Raw genomic sequence first — 17,739 nt, 5'->3', positions numbered from 1 at the left:
TCCGCTAAACCTCTTTTACTAATTTCTGGATGCCATAGGCCGTCAAACGATGTCGCTCGGGATAGCTACGCGTTTTTTGACTATTGATAGTTTAACGAATGAGGATTCACCAAATCTTCTAGTCTAACCTAAAGCAACAGGTTATAGTTTGATTCGTAACCACTTTTTTGATGACATTCCTGTCTATAGTCTGCAAAGGCAAGCTGCTTTGAGTCGCATGTCCACTTCATATGATTCGAAAAAGTACAAAAGTACAAATTCTCCTAATGAGTTTCGAACCCATGAACGCAGGGTCGGTGTTACAATAATTATATACCGAAGTCCTTAACCAATCCGCCACCTGACCACTTCTACTCACCGAAATTAATCATAACAAAATCCAAATTTCAAAAAACCTTCAATAATTCAATCAATAAAAGTCCTTAATTTATTCCCGGAAATCCAAATACAACATAGCACAATCTACGCATGTCAATAAGATTTTACATTGAGAATTGAGTCCTGTGAGAAATAAAGAGAGTCATTTAGGTTAAAGAGAGTATCTTAGATGTACAAAACATAAACAGCTGTTCAGTTGAACTTTACATTTACAAAAGAGAGCTTGCAAAAATTTTCTCTTTGCTTCCTGCAAGCTTTTTTGTTGGTTCTTTGGAAAAATATTTTTTGGAAGTGAAGAATTGACTCTGTTGGAGATGAAATTGCCGGTTTTTAACAAATGCTGGTGCTGTGAACTTGAGATTGGTGGAATAATATTAGCATGGTAAGCTACAAAGGGTACGAAAGGAAGTGAGTCAAAAAACACTCCCGAACGTTCCCATACTTAATAATTCATTAAATTAATTTATGTCCTCAATTTTTTTAAGGATCGGTATAATAGCTGGAGGAATAATTTTAATTACTTTAATATGCCTGTCTTCAATAATTTTGTCAGTCACATGCGACAGACTTATAAGCACGATTTATTTAAAATTTATAACAAACTTCTTTGAATGTACTTCTGCTCGTGTTGGTAATGTAAACATTTATTAGTCATCATAAAAACATAAGAATTTTAATGGAAATTTCCTTCATTTTTTAGTTGGGACGATGTTAGTCGCGGTTCTCTTTGTGATTGTTTTCATTCACATTCTTATTTATTTTGTGCTTATAAGGGGAGTGCAAAATGTATGTAAATATTATGTTTATGTATTGCAGTGGTGGGCAACCTGTGGGCCGCGGTACACTATTGTTTGAAAAAGAGTTGCAAAACAGTTCCAAAATTCATGATAATTTGTATGGTTTTGTAGGAAAAACCATACAAATTTTCAATAATTTGTACGGTTTTCGCATGTCACAGGCACCTATTTTGCAACTCTGGTTTGAAATGCCATAAACCGTAAGCTATGTGCTGTTTCGATCGTGGCTTGCCACCAAGTTGTGTCGCGAAAAATTAAAGGTTGCCCACCCCTGATCTAAAGGAAGCCTTACGCAGAACTTTATCAATTTATTTTAGCGAAATCCTGAACAAATAATACCGGCGGTCGTCATTCAGGGATTTGGAACTATTTTAATAATTGCAGAAGGACTTTTGTCATTTTCGGCTGGTGGACTTCTGGATGCGATCATTGGAGGCGCTTTTATGTCTTACTTTTTTCTGTGTCTTTATTCCTTGTATGTTAAGTTAAGGAATGAGAAGATTGAGGACCAAAATGTTCAGCTAACTCAACCGTGAATATGACAGTCTTTTTGAGTGGATATAACAAGGCATATACATACTAGTGATTTTCCAGTTAAAATGTATGTTTGTCCACCTGCGTTTGGTTTACATTTTAATTGACAGATTATAGATCGTGACTAGAAAACATTTATGATAGAACTAAAGATTCATGCCAAACAATAAATTAATAAGATTATTGCCTTCCGATGCCTTATTCGTCATTATTATAATGTAATATGGTGTAATATTCAAGAAAATCAATTAAATGTAATAATATATCAGAGACTTTATATGGACACTACCAGATATAGTTTCTTGATTGCTTTTGTATGTCTAACCCGAGTGACACAAATGTGGAAGGTTTCAATACCGAGCTTTTAAGGCTCTGCTGAATATCTTTTATTGAGCCCTAAATTTAGCAGCCATTTGGTTGCCAGTCGGAGGCGGCTTTCATTTGGTACTAATTAAAAGAGGTTATTGCAGAGCCTTAAAAGCTTCGAGCAGAGCCTCCTTCATTTGTGCCTCTCGGGCAAATTGACAATTTTACTAAACTTTTACATAATATCCCATAAAATCTTGAACGAAACTTTAATTGTGAGCTTTTGGTACTCTATTTTTTAGAAAATAATAAAATTTTTTACATGTCTACATGTTTTGTGTATATAATGTTATTTTAAGGCACAAGTGTGTAGAAATAGGTATAAACACTAATGTACTGCATTACTATACAGTACTCCAGGTCCACCATTGGTACATTACTGATACATCATTACTCCAGGATAGTTTTACCAATTTACCATACCATTACCATTGCATCGTATACATTCCTGTCATACTGCATCTTACAACCTAACAGCTTATTGTGCCTAATATGGATCGATTAATCGACATGTATTATTATTACATTTATATTTATTATGGTCTATTTAACCGACATGTGCTTTTCGACATGTGCTATTCATGTTGACAGCTTTTACTAAATCCGTAGGTCAGTTACAGCCCGTAAAGATTTAATCATCTTGTTTATCTAAAATCAACTACCACACAACTCACGAAACATTGACGTCGTCGTTCATTTATTCTGAATTCATAACATGAGATGAGACTTAGATGATGAGAAGAATTTATGTCGTTTGTTTTGTGACCTTGCGAATATAGATATACTTAATTATTTGTTAAGTTTTATTACCAAAACAGTCCGGTTCTTTTTATCAATAATCAGATTTAATGTTATCATTTAAGCATAAGAATGTTAAGACCAGAGTTACAATCTGTGTGTTGTCTGTAAAAGGGCTTACCATTTAAGAGTTGTTGTCTGTTCGGAGGAAATACCTGTTCATAGGCAAAAACTGTGACGTATATCTTAATAGGTAAAAAGACCGCTTAGGTACTTTTGTAGCATTTCTGTCCTATGAAGACAAAATCTTTGCCTTTTAGGGATATGCTGCCTGGGCAAGTCACAGACACCTGTTCTTGCAACTCTGTTTAAGACAATAGCTGTGTATCAGGGGAAATTACTTGGCGTGAAACGTATACGTTTCACATCCGTGGCGTGAAATTTCACGCCATTTCACGCTATTTCACGCCATTTCACGCCACTTTCACGCCATTTCACGCCAGCGTCGTGAAATTTAACAACAATTTTTTTTATTTTTAAAATAGACTTTTCCAATGGTTTTTCATCTTTAAATTGTTTTTTAAGTTGATTTTCATGAGATGAGAACCGATCTAAAATTCGGTTTTCTCAGGGGTCAGAGATCCAAGTCACTAATGTCGGCGGTAAATTTTGCATACTTTAGTGATTAAGCATATTTTTAACTTTTTTGTCCCAACGATTTTGTTATTTTTTATGATAGTTCCTTGGAAATGACTTGAATCTTTCGGTTCTTGCTTTAATGTTAAAGTGTCTTTGACCGCACTGGATCTTGTTTTTATTCGTAAAAGTGATTTTGACCTTGCAGGATCTTGATTTTAGTTCATGAAGAATGACTTTGATCTTACTGGATCTCGGTTTTTGTTTGTATAAATCTTTGTGTTGGATCTTGATTTTAGTCACTTATACGAACTAAAAACAAGATCCAGTTAGGTCAGTCACTTCCACGAACTAAAATCAAGATCAGACAATGACTATTCATCAAATAACGAGATCCAGTAAGGTCATATCACTTCCACGAACTAAAATCAAGATCAGTAAGGTCAAAGTCACCCACGAACTAAAATCAAGATCCAGTAAGGTCAAAGTCATTTCCAGAAAAAACTGTGTCGTGAAATTTACACTCTTTGTCAATTTTGTGAAATTCATGCTTTCACGCCATTTCACGACATCGGCGTGAAATTTCACACTGCTGGCGGGAAATGGCGTATAATTTTCACAATAATCTTCCCCTGCTGTGTATATTATGATGTTCTCAGGATAATAAAATATCATTTATGTTACATTTTTGTTATTTCACCATTTGATACAAGACAAAATTAAGCTTTTATCCATGATTTTCTTTAAATAGTCGTGTTTTCTGTCAAAATATCATCAGTTGAATACCGATTTTTAATAATTAAACTACAGAACAGAACCCTTAATTTCAAATTATTATAGTTTTTGGTTTAAAGTGGTGAAAATAAATCAAATTAATATGAATTGTTTAAAAGTTGAAAGTTGTTGCTGCTTTTCTTTAGAAACAGGCGGAAAAATTATGGGATGGTAAATTTAAACCAACTTGATATCTGTGCAAGTTTTTCATGGGAACAAGATAGTCGTAAAATGGCAATCAAGTGACCATTTTTATGGTATTTCATATGAATGGCATATGCCAACAAGTTGGAAGCCATGTGCTAGTAAATTAGATGCCATATGATAGCTACTTGGTTGCCATGAATAATTTGTGCTGATCGGGCAAAAAGTGTTAACTTTACACGAGAAAGAATAGGAAAAAAGTTTCGTCATTTCAACGCGACTCTGGCATAGGGCCGAATTTTAACAAATCTGACTCGAAAACAGCCTCGAACCGGCCAAGGGACCGACTATTTGACCCTTGTTTTTCCCATCATGTGCCTTTCGGGCTACAAAATTGATTTTAAAATCTAAAAAATGTACAATAATAATGAACATATAAAATTTTCTTTTGATTTTAGGATCGGAGTCATTATTCACGGAATTGCAGCTCTTATATTTTCGGGATTAATTTATAAGATATCTTCGCTTGAGTGTAAACCGGACGGTAAAACAGAATTTTTAAGGTCATCAGAATGCTCTGACCAGATAGCACGTAAAAACTTTCGGTTTTCAAAATTTATATTAGTTCTAATGGAAAAATTTGATGATTTCAGTTTTTATGGGCGCAGCAATTTTTGGTCTGGTTTTTACATTGATCTTTGTTGTCATATATAGTAATCTGATTCGAGGAATATCATTAGTAAGTAGTTGGTATACAATTCAGAAAATGCATAAAATTAATAAATTTTTTATATTTAGCGCCAACGTGGTAAAATCCTTCCTGCATTAGTAATGAATGCAATTGGATTTGTTGTTTATATTGCTGCAGCAATAATTTTACCATCTGAAGGAAGTATTGCCGCTACTGTAATCACAGGAGCCATTACACTCTACTTCTTGATTGTCTTATTCGCCTTATATGCGAAAATAAGGAACGAGAAGAATGGAAATCATAATGTTTGATTTAAACAGCCATTATAGTCTGTAAAAAGCTTTAATTATTTTTGTACTTAATTGTTGTAAATAAATATCAGGAAAATTTTAATGGGATAATTTTTTAGTACCTCTGAAAATCCAAAAATATTTATCCCGACCAATGGGATAATTTTTTAGTAGTACGCCCGTGGCGCCCCATCTTCAGAATTTTCAGCTGCACATAGCTTCATGTGGCATCACATTACACCCATATTCCTCCTGATTCCCCTAAATTTTCGGCTTCAATTCTAATTTTCGTTTTATTCTGAATAATTCAATACATTTTCATACAAATCTTTCAATTCATCATTCAATAAATCGAATGGTTTCTTTCCATCGTAGATTTGATTCGAAAGCATATAAATCTGTTCAGTCGATAGGAACAGTATGATCTGATCAATTATGTTCCGATTGTTTACTTTACAAACAGCATGTAAAATATTTTCATTGTTACATTCTGAATTATTGAAGACTTTTTGACCTAATTTTGATAAAATAACTTCAATTGACTTTTCGTTGATGCACACCTGAATGGCTTTTAATAGAATTGCAGGCGATTTAATTAATAAATTGAAAAATTCTGAATTTTTTAGCATATTTCTTACTACAGTTTCATGATTTATCAGTTTATCAAAGTTATCACTTAATACATTGATGTCAAGGTACTTTAAAATAAGCAATAAGTTATCAGGATCAATTTTATCAAGTTCTGTGATATTTTCAATAAATTCATTCAAACAATATTTCTCGATTATTTCAAGAAGTCCAATGAAGACACTAGAATGAAGGCTCAAAGCCACCATTGAGAAATTCTCGTCTTCAATGTTAAGCATCCCAAAATCCAATTCATCCTTAAAATATTCAAGAATCATCTCAAGATATTTCCAGTTGTAGTTTTTGACTGCCCGTACCAAAAATCCATTTCCTTCATTGTCCTTCATATTTATGTCAATTTTTAACTTTCCACATTTTATTTGATCAAAAATCAAATCGATGACATCAGGTGCATCCTGCATAAATATAGAAGGTTGTCCTTCATGAGATGGAGCAAGAGGATCAATATTTCTGGTTAGCAATAATTCCATTGCTGCTCGATCTTTGATGCTGCTAAAGAGTGTTACTTGATCATCTCCATATCGTGCATTTAGATCCTCATCATTCTCGAATTGCAAAAGATATGAAAAAACTTCAAAGTTGTTGCAAGACATGAAAATTGGCTTTTCGTTGTTTGAGTTCATGACTTGAGGATCGATTCCTCGTTCAACCAAGATTCTAGCAATATCACTAGTTTTATGATTTGCAACGAAATGAAGACATGTGGAGTTATTGGAAGTCCTCCTGTCCACACAATCCGGCTGTTTCTCAATAATCGTTTTCAGGAACTCAACGTCATCATTTAAGGACATACATGCAGCCATAAACAGTGTAACTCCTTCAGAATTGCAAATATTCCAGTCGGGAATTGGAAAAGCATTGAAAAATGGCTTGAATTCCTCCCAACAATCGGAACTGTTGTCAAATATTGAATTATAGATGCTTGTGTCATTTTCAAAGCTGATCCTGAAGAATGGCAAGGATAGGAAGTAAATTGCACATCGAATTTTATTTCTAGCATCGCTCAAATTGTGGATTATTTTAGTGCCATGCTTAGTGATGAACGACTCAAAATCATCTTGAAGGATGAGTTTTAGGACTTCCGTTGCTTCCTTATGGTCTGTGTAGAACAATTTTGAGGATTTTTGTAAGCATTTGACAGCTGTTTCTTCATTATTTTTGAAAATGTTGGTGTCTTCATACAGTTTGAATATAATCTTCATAGCTTTATAGTTTGCAGTCATTAGAACGAAATGAAGGATTGAGAAGTGCTCTTGTGACTTAAGAGTCAATAGTTTTGGATGTTTCTTGAAGAATCTTTCAATTTTCTCCAAATTTTCATTGTAATTCAGCCATGAATTGAAGAAATTTTCAATAATTTGGTCATCGTCTGGAAAGAACAGTTCCTCGTCAAATTCTAAGTTCAAATCTTCATACAAATCACTTTTGATAATCTCATGCAGGACTATGCTCTTGTCATAATGTATTGAATGATCCAGTGAGTTGCATTCTAACCTTAAAATATCATTCATGCTGCATTTTTGATGCTTTATCATTTGATTTAAGACAAAATTCAGCTTTTCATAGTCAACCTTAAAGTATGTGCACCATGTGATGTGTTTTTGATCAAATTGGATATGACTGAAGAAAAATTCATGAAAACTTTCATCGCATGTGAAGAAAAATTCATCCATAAACATCTTCATCTCCTCTGAATTCATATCCTCATCCACAAAATGTGATTTTAATAGCCGAACAGCAACATCAAATTTTCGTGAATTAATGAATTGAAAGAATAAAGTTTGTCTATATCCAAGTTGAATATTCAAGTCACAGGTTCCATTCTTCTCTAATAACTTGATAAATTTTAATGACTTGTCGTGACTGTTTTTTAATTTTCTATTCAAAAAGGCAAGTTTTGGTGTATCCAAATTGTTATTCTTGAGTAAAACTGGTTCCATAAATTTTGCATCATCCTGTATTGAGTATTGGCAGTAGCTTAAGAATTCTTCAGTTTGATCCTCAGCAGTTGCAACAAGAGCTTTTTTGAAATTGGTACCTTTAAGTACTTCAAGGTCACGTTCATAAATATCCAATAGATAATTTGCGACTTCATCTGTATCACAGAAAATTGCTGAATGAAGCAACGGCAGTTTGACTGTTAATACACTTGGATTAATGCCGGCATTAAAATATTTTTGATTCAATTCTGAACTCAATGGTTCCTCCGATTGTGATGGAAAATATCTTGTTTGGTAAATATTTACACCATTTTTAATGGCATTTTTGATGCCTTGAATATTGTTTGCCTCAATAAGCTCGAATATATCCATTCGGACTCTGTTCAGTCTTAACATAGCAACTGTTTGCTATAAAAGTTCAATCACACTAATTAATATTTCATAAATTTTCGATAATATTTTCTCCTACAATTTATATGATTCATAGAAGACATGGATTAGTATTTGTGACAATTACTTAAATGTTTATAGCTTAACTTTAGATGTGTGCGATAAAATGAAAAGAACGCACTAAAGATATTGTGAATGAAAACATTTTACAACAATGCTTTCACACATGTGGTGTCATCTATTAGTAAGGGAATTCTAAGATAGACTTCAGACTTGCGGAGTCGATCCATAATGTTTAGGATAGAATGTGTGTTCCTGGAAACCAGAGTTCGAAGTCGACTCGAAATTTGTATAAAGTCGAGTTGACTTTTTCATACAAAATCCGAGTTCTGGTGGAAATAAATTGAGCAGATTGAAGTAAACCCGAACAGAGAATGAGCATGCTAACACAATTGAACATGCTCAATAATATTGAATGAATATGCTCAAGATAGAAACAAGGTAAAAGAGCTCGTGGACGACCAAAGAACTCTTGGAAAATAGCTGTCGATAGAGGCAGGAGTGCACTTACTTACTTACTTACTTCCTTGGCTTGGGCACACGAGGGCCCATTGCCGCGCGTAGGGAATGTCTGAAGACAGCTCTATCCTTCGAAGGAGTGCACTTAGTATTGGTAATTCGCAGACGAAAGTCAGCGATAGAGCCACCATTAGATGCCATCAGAAGGGGACCATGAATCACAATTGACCTGTACGGTCAGCAAAGTAAGTAAGTAAGAATATACTCAAGCGTACGCTCATTTAATTGAGTATTCTCGTTGTCTGTAACAGAAACGAATTTTTAATAGCGCATATACCAAAGCATTTATATGGCTGTGTATAGAATAAACAATCTTTTTCCATTCTGAGTGGATCTAAACGAGTCACAAATGATTAAACACAACTCACATTGCATTAATATTTGACAATTTCATGCACAACAGCTGACATGTTCTGAAGATATAATTATACATCATAGGTTGACCACAACTGAAACTGACTGTTAAACAGTTCTAAATATTTCTTCACATATGTTTTATGTATGCATAATTAATAAACTAATCACTTATGCTATACTTAACATTTTAGAAATAAAAAACAGCATTAGCATGCAAAGCACGAAAATTTGATTGATGACATATGGGACATAATTGAAAGAGTTTGGTATTGTCGTACTTTTAGATTGGCGCAACTAAAAAAGTGCCGAAAAACAGGAGGAAAGATACTTTTAAAAAATTATACTTTAGTTACATGCAATAACTAGGTCCAAATTTACGAATACGAATCATTACGCAGCTTCCATCATTTCACATGACTACAATCGGAGATCTAATGTCATAATGGTAAACAGTATTTCCAGTATTTTGTATTCCATAATATGGATAATAAGGAAATTTTGAGAGGAATGAATATAAGAGAAATGAATATGAGTGAATTGAGGCTTGTGGCGCCGGTTAGACTGTAGAAATAAAAACAATGATGTAATTTATTTGAAAACTTGAAGCTGTTTATTGTTCATTTATGAATAATTTCTAATAGATAGGAAAGACATAGCTTTATAGACATGATGCATACTAGTGTGATTCAAACTTTTTAATTGATACTTTATGAAGTACTTAAGGATCTCTTATTGATATTGGACTATTTTATTTAATGTATTAATATTGACATACTAGAATATAGGCTCATCAAGCATGGTGGACGAACTTCTATGGGGCTTTATATATTAGCTGTAAATTTCAAAATTGGTGTAAAAACTGAGATCTAAGATTCCCCAATTTGACGCGGAATGACGGACAGAATGACAGAAAAATCATAGTTTAAGTCAGTGCTGAACAACCTTTTATTTTTCACGGCACACCTTATTAATAAATATCGACTGAAATCGCACACGACATACGATTCGTGACATTTCCAACAAAATTTACCAAAACACACAGGTTGCCCACCACTGGTTTAAGTTGAAAAGATTGAATGACTGTAAGTATCAATCGATTCCAAAGAGCTTCACACTTTCCTCATTAGTGCATAGTTTTATATCCATATCAGATGACAGTTTTCTTCATATTTCCTTATAATGAAAGAGAAAATTAAATAAAGAATGTCGACAAGAAGTCTCAAGGACAATAGTTACACTACTACTACTACTCAGTTCGCTCCCTAATATTTATTTTTTGTGGGCCAACATTTCCATTTTATTTTGTCTAATATAATAAAGGAATTGTTTACTTGCAGCGTCCATCCGAAAATTTTGATTTTCAATCAACTCTATTGTTGTTGTCATCAAATTCCTATTCAAAAAAGGAACAGTATCAAGTTGAAAGATAAGGATTTCTTTGGAATTTCTATTTTCACCATATTCAAGATTAATACGCAATCAAGTCACAATGTTGAACTTTAACTGACGAAGTAAACCCGAACGACACAAGAATAGATTCCATCACGGCGACTTTCCTGTAGGATAGTTAGAACCAAGTTGCAGACTATTGGCGAAGACGACCACATTGGTTGAATTGGACAGCTATAAGCGTACATCGTGATGACAACATATCAATGTGTACTGATTGTGACATTATTATGCTATCCCGAAATTTCGATCCCTGAAGATTGGACGAGACTTTCTCGAGATTTCTCGGTTCCGGTCCCGATATTGAGAAAGCATAGACATAGTCCAGGCTGAGAAACTTGACGGTATCGGCGGTATTTATATGAAATATCGCGGTATTTGGCGGTATTTTGCAGTATTTAGTGGAATTTGTATGAATACCGCGGTACTACCGCGGAGTTTCTCAACCTGGGACATAGTCTTTTGAGCAACGTTAAATTACATAACGAATATTCAGGTCAGAATTTATGAGAATCAAAAACATCTTTCGTGATGTGTAGATGTGTAAGAACCGATCCAATGAATTTTATTTATTTAATTTATTCTCAAATTTCTACGAGAGAACTTGACTCTATTAAGAATTCTTTAATGTCAGAATGTAGATGCATACCCGTATATATTGGAACTTCTATTTATAGATACAACATTGAATTCTAAAATCGTTTTTTGTCCAAAAAAGAGCGAAGATGTATAGTGTATGGTATGTGTTCGCGTAGTCAGAGGGGTTTTGGGGGTCAGCTTGTCCCATATTTGGACAAAAATCTTCAATTTGGTAGGGGTTTTCAAGGCAAACTCCCAAAACTCCTCTAAAATTTTGGCGGGCTTTAAAAAATTTCTGGATACACTCCTGATTTTAAGTATTCGATCAACATTTAAACTGATTATTCCTAATAAATTTGGAAACATTTGGAAACGCACAAAGGCTTAGTGAGTTAGGCAATAAATAACTAGAGAAGAATTCAATCATTCAGTATTTATGTTAGAAAATTACATGGCAGATAGTACGAATAGTTTAATGATGAATTTTAGATGTGTACAGTAAAGGATTTTTCTCTTCGTTAGAATAATATTTATGAAATCTTCGTTACTATTCGTTCTCTCGTGCTTTAACTAATGTGCATTTGATCAGTGTTTCCTAAACTTTTGGGCAAGTGACACTATGAAAAAATTAAGAATAATTCGCGAAGAACTGAAGTTCTTGATTTAGTGAGAATGAGTGGACGTTTAAGCCTGAGCGACAAAAATGAAACCGCTAAGCCAGCCTCGGCAAGTGATTGTTCACGGATGTCAGGCGCCCAGGTCGACGTTAGGTGCCGTCCATAGAAGTCAACGACCGTCTTTTTGACACTGGTTAGTACTGGCATGACAACTCTAACTAAAGCTCATTTATTTATACCAAATAGAAGCCATCTCCGTGTGTTATCCATACTTACTTCGTTTGCTGCCTTTAAAGATCAACTGTGATCCATGCCCTATCTTAGTTGGCGTCTGAAGTTTGCTCAATCGCTGCCTGTTCTCTGCAAAATATCTCTGTCCAGAGCTCGAAATCGATTTGAATTTGTAAGGAGTCGAGTGGACTTTTCCAAATCTTTCGATACAAAATCCAAGCCGACTTCAAGCTCTGCCTCAGTTAATTCGAACAATGATGGTCAAATTTTCTTAGGCCGCACTCGTTGCATCCATATGGTTTTCCAATACAGGAGGCTCCACTTGATGTTAATAAATTATACCTTTAAGGCTCCATGACACTGCCTTTTCAATTTGTGTCACTCGGGAAGAAGTTTATCTATGGGATATAAAATTCTTTCCATTATTCTTGTCATGCTTATGCCCTAGTTATTCAGACTATAATATTTTCCATGTTACGCATCTCGCTACGCATGTTTCATCACACCCATCTGAAAATTCTAAGAATAATTGTTGCGAAGCCCTTCATACATACATACAACTAGTCGTAGCACGATGGGTATAATTCGTTGATTTGGAGAAAATATCAGTAACAGAATGCCGAAGTTCGACAGTTGAAGTTAACTTTTCTTACCAAGCACATCGTTTGTGTAAAAATTCCGTATTATTTATTTAAGCATTGTCGGTTTGGTGGTGAAATAAGAAGCAAATCAAATTAAAAATGAAAATTCCAACGGTTGAAAGATGTTGTTGCTTTGATTTAGAAACAGGCGGAAAGATTCTAGGATGGTAAATGTTGAGATTAAAATTGGGTCGTTTTTAATGATGTTGACAACAGTTGAAGGCTGTAAAGTCGTAGAACAGTTTAATGCTACGCAGTTAATATAAATATGTCAAAATATCCTTCAAAAAATGGACATCATTAGTGAACGATCCCAAACAGCACAAGAATTTGCTGGCATTCAAGTGACTTCCACATTGCATCCAGGTGACTGTCACATTGCATCCAAGTGACTGTCACATTGCATCCAAGTGACTGTCACATGGCATCCAAGTGACTGTCACATTGCATCCAAGTGACTGTCACATTGCATCCAAGTGACTGTCACATGGCATCCAAGTGACTGTCCACATGGCATCCAAGTGACTGTCACATGGCATCCAAGTGACTGTCACATGGCATAAGTGACTGTCACATATCCAAGTGACTGTCACATGGCATCCAAGTGACTGTCACATGGCATCCAAGTGACTGCACATGACATCCAAGTTGCAATATTTGAAACTTGTCACTTGGACACCATATAAGAGCCACTTGGCTACCATGAATAATTTGTGCTTATCGGAGATCTTTAAGTGACAATATCCAAATTTATCATATTCAAATTTCCTTAAATTTAGGCTCGGAATCATATTTGGTGGAATTTTATCCGTAATTATATTCCTTGTACTTATTATGGTGCTTCCAATGTCGTGTGAAGACATCACAGCTGATCCCCAATTGCATCAGGTTCTACCAAATATTTCGAATAATTGCACTGTCTTTAAGATTGGTAATTTAATGACATTTGGATCTTTATTGCTCTTATTGATATAAAATTTGATACAATTTAGCAAGCATAATAGCATTGATCATTATTTTGGCTATGGTATTGGTTTCCGTTGCCATTGATGTCATGCTGGTTCAAGGAATATCATCGGTAAGTAGCTGACTTAGAATCTAGTGACTGATAATTGGCGAATTTGGCAGCATCTTGGCAAATTTGGTTGTTGTCGCCAATTGGCTACCACTTAGTTCTATGGCAACATACCAATACGTGCTGATCGGATTAATATTGTTAAATTATTTCATACTTAGCGTAATCCTGGAAAAATCATTCCGGCAGTAATCATTCAAGGACTTGGATTTGTATCAACAGTTGGCAAAGGAGTTCTGTCATTTTCTGGCGAAGGAATTTTTAGTGCCGTAATTGGTGGACTCATTATGTTCTACTTTTTCATCGTCTTATACTCCTTATACGTGAAAATAAGAGACGAAAAGAAGACAGTACACAATACACAATTTTCACAGCCTTAAATTACTTTAAGTATTTAATGACTCATATACAGTCTCGAGGAATGCAAATGAGGAAGGATTCGCCATGGAGCTTTTAAGGGCTTTCGGTTTGGTGTCCATGTGGCTGCCAAAAATAGGCGCCAAAAGATATTAAACAGAGCTTTGGAAGCTCCACGGCCGATCCTTCATCATTTGTGTCGCTCGTGAATTTGCTACATTGTACTTGTTAAAATATTTCATGTGCTTGATAAAAATTGTTATTTTTTTGGCTTATCAAAACTGTCATTTCATCATTTCATTAACAATAATCATGTGTACTCTACTCAAGCTAGTCAACTAAATTGAGTAATGTATTATATCCAGTAGTACATGCAGAGTTTACACAGTTGTACTCATTTTTATAATTTTACAATTATTTTATATCACTTAAGGAGATTTAAAAATAGAATTTATTCATAAGAATCACGCATTAAATGTATGAAATATGTCATTGCTTTTGTAACAATAAATAAAATGCTCTTATACTCTACATAAAAACATATGTAAATTGATTATTGTTCTTAGTACTGTCAATTGAATTGTTCGACGGCGTAGGAAGTCGGTGATGGAATTTACCCCACATCGATAAGTGTTGGAATGGGAATCCTGTAATGGAATTTCAATGATTTATCAGTGGATGTAGTAGTAAGGAGTAATACAGAAAATGTATGATTTATATATGGCAGTTTGCCATATAGTTGAATAACCTCTGATAGATCAGTGGTAGAAGCATGCAACAGGAAAGTGTATGACGTTGGATCGAGTCCCATCCTTAATTTAGGAGAATGTATCCGGAAATTGTAGGATATATGTTCGAGTCCCATTCTTGTGGAGTAGGCATTCGTCCGGAAATTGTACTTAGAATGTGGGTTCGAGTCTCATTCGGAATCTGTAAATTGGAATTATGCGTTTTCTGCTAGATCAACATATTATCAGAATTGACAGTTGAAATGTTCATAGACTCGAGCCGTTGATGGATTTTTGTTGTCAAATCCACTCTTATGCATAAGTAAGAACGGTCACTAAGGTTAAAAAATGGATAGAAGCCATAAAAATTGAAAATTTTGTGGCTACGATAACACTAAGGCTTGGGTTGAGGCTTAAGTGTAAGGGTAAGTGTTAGACTAAGTTTAATAGTAAGGATAAGGTTTTGCCACTGTTAAGCCAATGCCACTTGGTCATCAGACTGTTCTATTGGTCGCTTGGTATCTGCTTGTTCTACTTGGTAAAGGAAATTGGCAAGTGGTAGCCAGCGATAGAACCAGTTTCAGGCGACTCCTGTGGGAAGTCATGGATCACAATTGATCTGTACCATCAGCGCGGTAAGTAAGTACTATTGGTCGCTGTTTGGAAAACAATTTCAATATTCAAGTCAATTAACTTTCAAATCATCATAAAAAATCCCCGAAATTCATAAAATAATCCACAAATAAGAAGTTAAATCAAAATTCCCTTCCAAATCTGCAACTATACACGAATACATTTCATCATGCGATCAAATGATTTCATCACTATATTAAATTAAATCAGACAAAAAAATAAATTGAAACTATAATCGAATAGAAGCTGAAAGATTTAATAAACATTAAATAAGGGAATGGTCAAAAGGAGGCGAAGCTTCTTGTCGCCTTGCCTACATTATATCGATTTTTTTTGTGTCGCTGCTTATCGCTCCCTTGAATGACACATGTAAAATATGCGTAATTTGGAACAACAATGATTCTATAATTAATGCACATGCCGAATCATATGAGCAATGCTGGAAATTTTATGACTATTAAGGGAATCACTTTAATCCAGATTAAATGCATGTAATGATTCATATAATTTAATAAGCTGAGCTTTAAGTCGACTTTTGCAAATCAAAGTAGACATAAAGCTATTAGAAACTTCACTTTACCCCTCCTTCCCGCCTCACCTTACTTACTGGAACCATGCTCCGACTTGGAGTCTAGGTTGCTACAAAATGCTTTCCATCTGACTCTGTTGCTGGCTGTATCACAAAGCTTGTACAAATTCTCAGTTTTGACATCTAACTGGCATTCCTTCATTACCGTCCTACGCCATGTTGCTCTTGGAGCACCTGATGCATTTTCCCTTGTGGATTCCAACCAAGGGCAGTATAGCAAGCTTGTGTCTCTCCCCCAGCTACAACACTATTCCGTTTTCGAAGTGTGTGGCCTATCCAGCCATATTTACACAATTTCCCGCCTCACCTATAAATGATCCTTTAAAGGTGTCAAGTCTATCTTCTTCTGACAACTAATAAAATTAAGCATTTCCTACCATTAAACGACTCTCCCTTATATCCCATCAGCATAAAGACTGATTGATTTTTCCATAAACAAATTTCAAGGACAAAAAATTAACGAGTTTAATTTTTAGCAAGAACTGTTTTGCTCATGAATGATTTTAGCACGTCGAGCAACATTGTATGTTGATGTCAAGAATGTGTTTGAAATTTGACGATGGTTTATATTTTGAAAATTGATGACTTGTTGCTTTATTTATCATTTTTACTCATGTTTATTGGCCATAAAACCAGATGTTTGAAATCTAGAATTGATGTTCATTGGACGGACATCCAAGTGAAAGCAACTTGGTCCTTAGTATATTGTCAGACCTTGTCGCCGTGGTAGCAACATTTTAATATGTGCCAATCGTAACCATCAGAAATTCATCCACAATTTGATTGAATTTCAGTTAATCCAATAAGCCACGCACAAGTCGGGTAGAATTTCTTAATTAAATTTCACTGACCTACTACATATTCTCTGTTATTTATGGCCAATAAATATTTCTTTAAAGAAAAGCACTTAAATATTCGACGCTGCTTCATTTCTGATTAAAATGATTTTTTACTACGTATGCACGTTTTGAACTGGAAAACAAAAATTATGTTTCAGTTGCCGACTGAATCTTCAAGGTCGTTTTGTTAATATTTTGGATGTGTTCTCTCTCACATTGATCTATTGGTTCGTTCGAGGAAAGATAAAATTAGCATGTATTAATATAGATATGATTACAATATTGATATCTTTTAGTATTGGATTATCATTTATTCTTCTTTGTGAGTCACAGTAGCTCGGTGGCGGGATGGTTTAGTTCTTCGGTACATAGGTTCGAATCGGCATGCAAATTTTTGAACATGTCCTCTTGGAATTATATTGAAAAAAAGGTTACATTAATGTCACCGCAAATTTGCGGTTCTTGGATTGTACTTTATAACCTTTGAAATTGTAGAAATTCTTTACGATGAGGAAGGTTTTTAACCTCAAATTCCCTTTTGGGATAACTCGAAGAACAGTCTATAAACTACTAAAATTGTCTAGCTACGCCTCTGGAACTCAGCATCAACTGAACATTAACAGGTCACTTTTAAAGCTACTCAGGCTTGTTCTACATTCAATTCTCAAAAGTAATCGAAATATCTCTTCACAAGTACTTCACATACGTTATTTCAATAAATTGCATTCTTTCGAGGCAT

At 34.6% G+C, this 17,739-nt stretch overlaps 3 protein-coding genes and 2 long non-coding RNA genes across 5 annotated transcripts; 3 read left to right on the top strand and 2 right to left on the bottom strand.

Annotated features, from left to right (window-relative positions):
- The first annotated feature begins 27 nt into the window (after positions 1-27).
- Positions 28-2,344, top strand: LOC139092814 (uncharacterized). The gene is made up of 4 exons (XR_011544627.1): positions 28-760; positions 864-1,009; positions 1,079-1,164; positions 1,493-2,344. It is a non-coding gene; the product is annotated as an uncharacterized lncRNA (long non-coding RNA).
- A 1,887-nt stretch (positions 2,345-4,231) lies between these two features.
- On the top strand, positions 4,232-5,434 carry LOC139092860 (uncharacterized). Its single transcript, XM_070643413.1, has 4 exons — positions 4,232-4,394; positions 4,826-4,959; positions 5,021-5,106; positions 5,166-5,434. The coding sequence occupies exons 1-4, from the start codon at positions 4,327-4,329 to the stop codon at positions 5,367-5,369; spliced, it is 492 nt and encodes a 163-aa protein (XP_070499514.1). The 5' UTR covers positions 4,232-4,326; the 3' UTR covers positions 5,370-5,434.
- Positions 5,435-5,641: 207 nt separating this feature from the next.
- On the bottom strand, positions 5,642-8,308 carry LOC139092761 (uncharacterized). Its single transcript, XM_070643295.1, has one exon. It carries the CDS (start codon positions 8,306-8,308, stop codon positions 5,642-5,644), a length of 2,667 nt encoding a protein of 888 aa, XP_070499396.1.
- Positions 8,309-12,759: 4,451 nt separating this feature from the next.
- On the top strand, positions 12,760-14,752 carry LOC139092840 (uncharacterized). The gene is made up of 4 exons (XM_070643385.1): positions 12,760-12,946; positions 13,559-13,710; positions 13,772-13,857; positions 14,016-14,752. The coding sequence occupies exons 1-4, from the start codon at positions 12,879-12,881 to the stop codon at positions 14,232-14,234; spliced, it is 525 nt and encodes a 174-aa protein (XP_070499486.1). The 5' UTR covers positions 12,760-12,878; the 3' UTR covers positions 14,235-14,752.
- On the bottom strand, positions 13,715-17,333 carry LOC139092842 (uncharacterized). Its single transcript, XR_011544633.1, has 2 exons — positions 16,171-17,333; positions 13,715-14,858 (listed from the first exon to the last, which is right to left on the bottom strand). It is a non-coding gene; the product is annotated as an uncharacterized lncRNA (long non-coding RNA).
- Between the last annotated feature and the right edge of the window lie 406 nt (positions 17,334-17,739).

Source organism: Chironomus tepperi, unplaced genomic scaffold, assembly GCF_022539635.2.
Source record: "Chironomus tepperi strain 1889 unplaced genomic scaffold, CSIRO-AGI_Ctep_v1 contig_309, whole genome shotgun sequence".
Lineage (NCBI taxonomy): Eukaryota > Metazoa > Arthropoda > Insecta > Diptera > Chironomidae > Chironomus > Chironomus tepperi.
The sequence above is the reverse complement of the archived record's forward strand: the minus strand, read 5'-3'. Positions and strand labels throughout refer to the sequence as shown.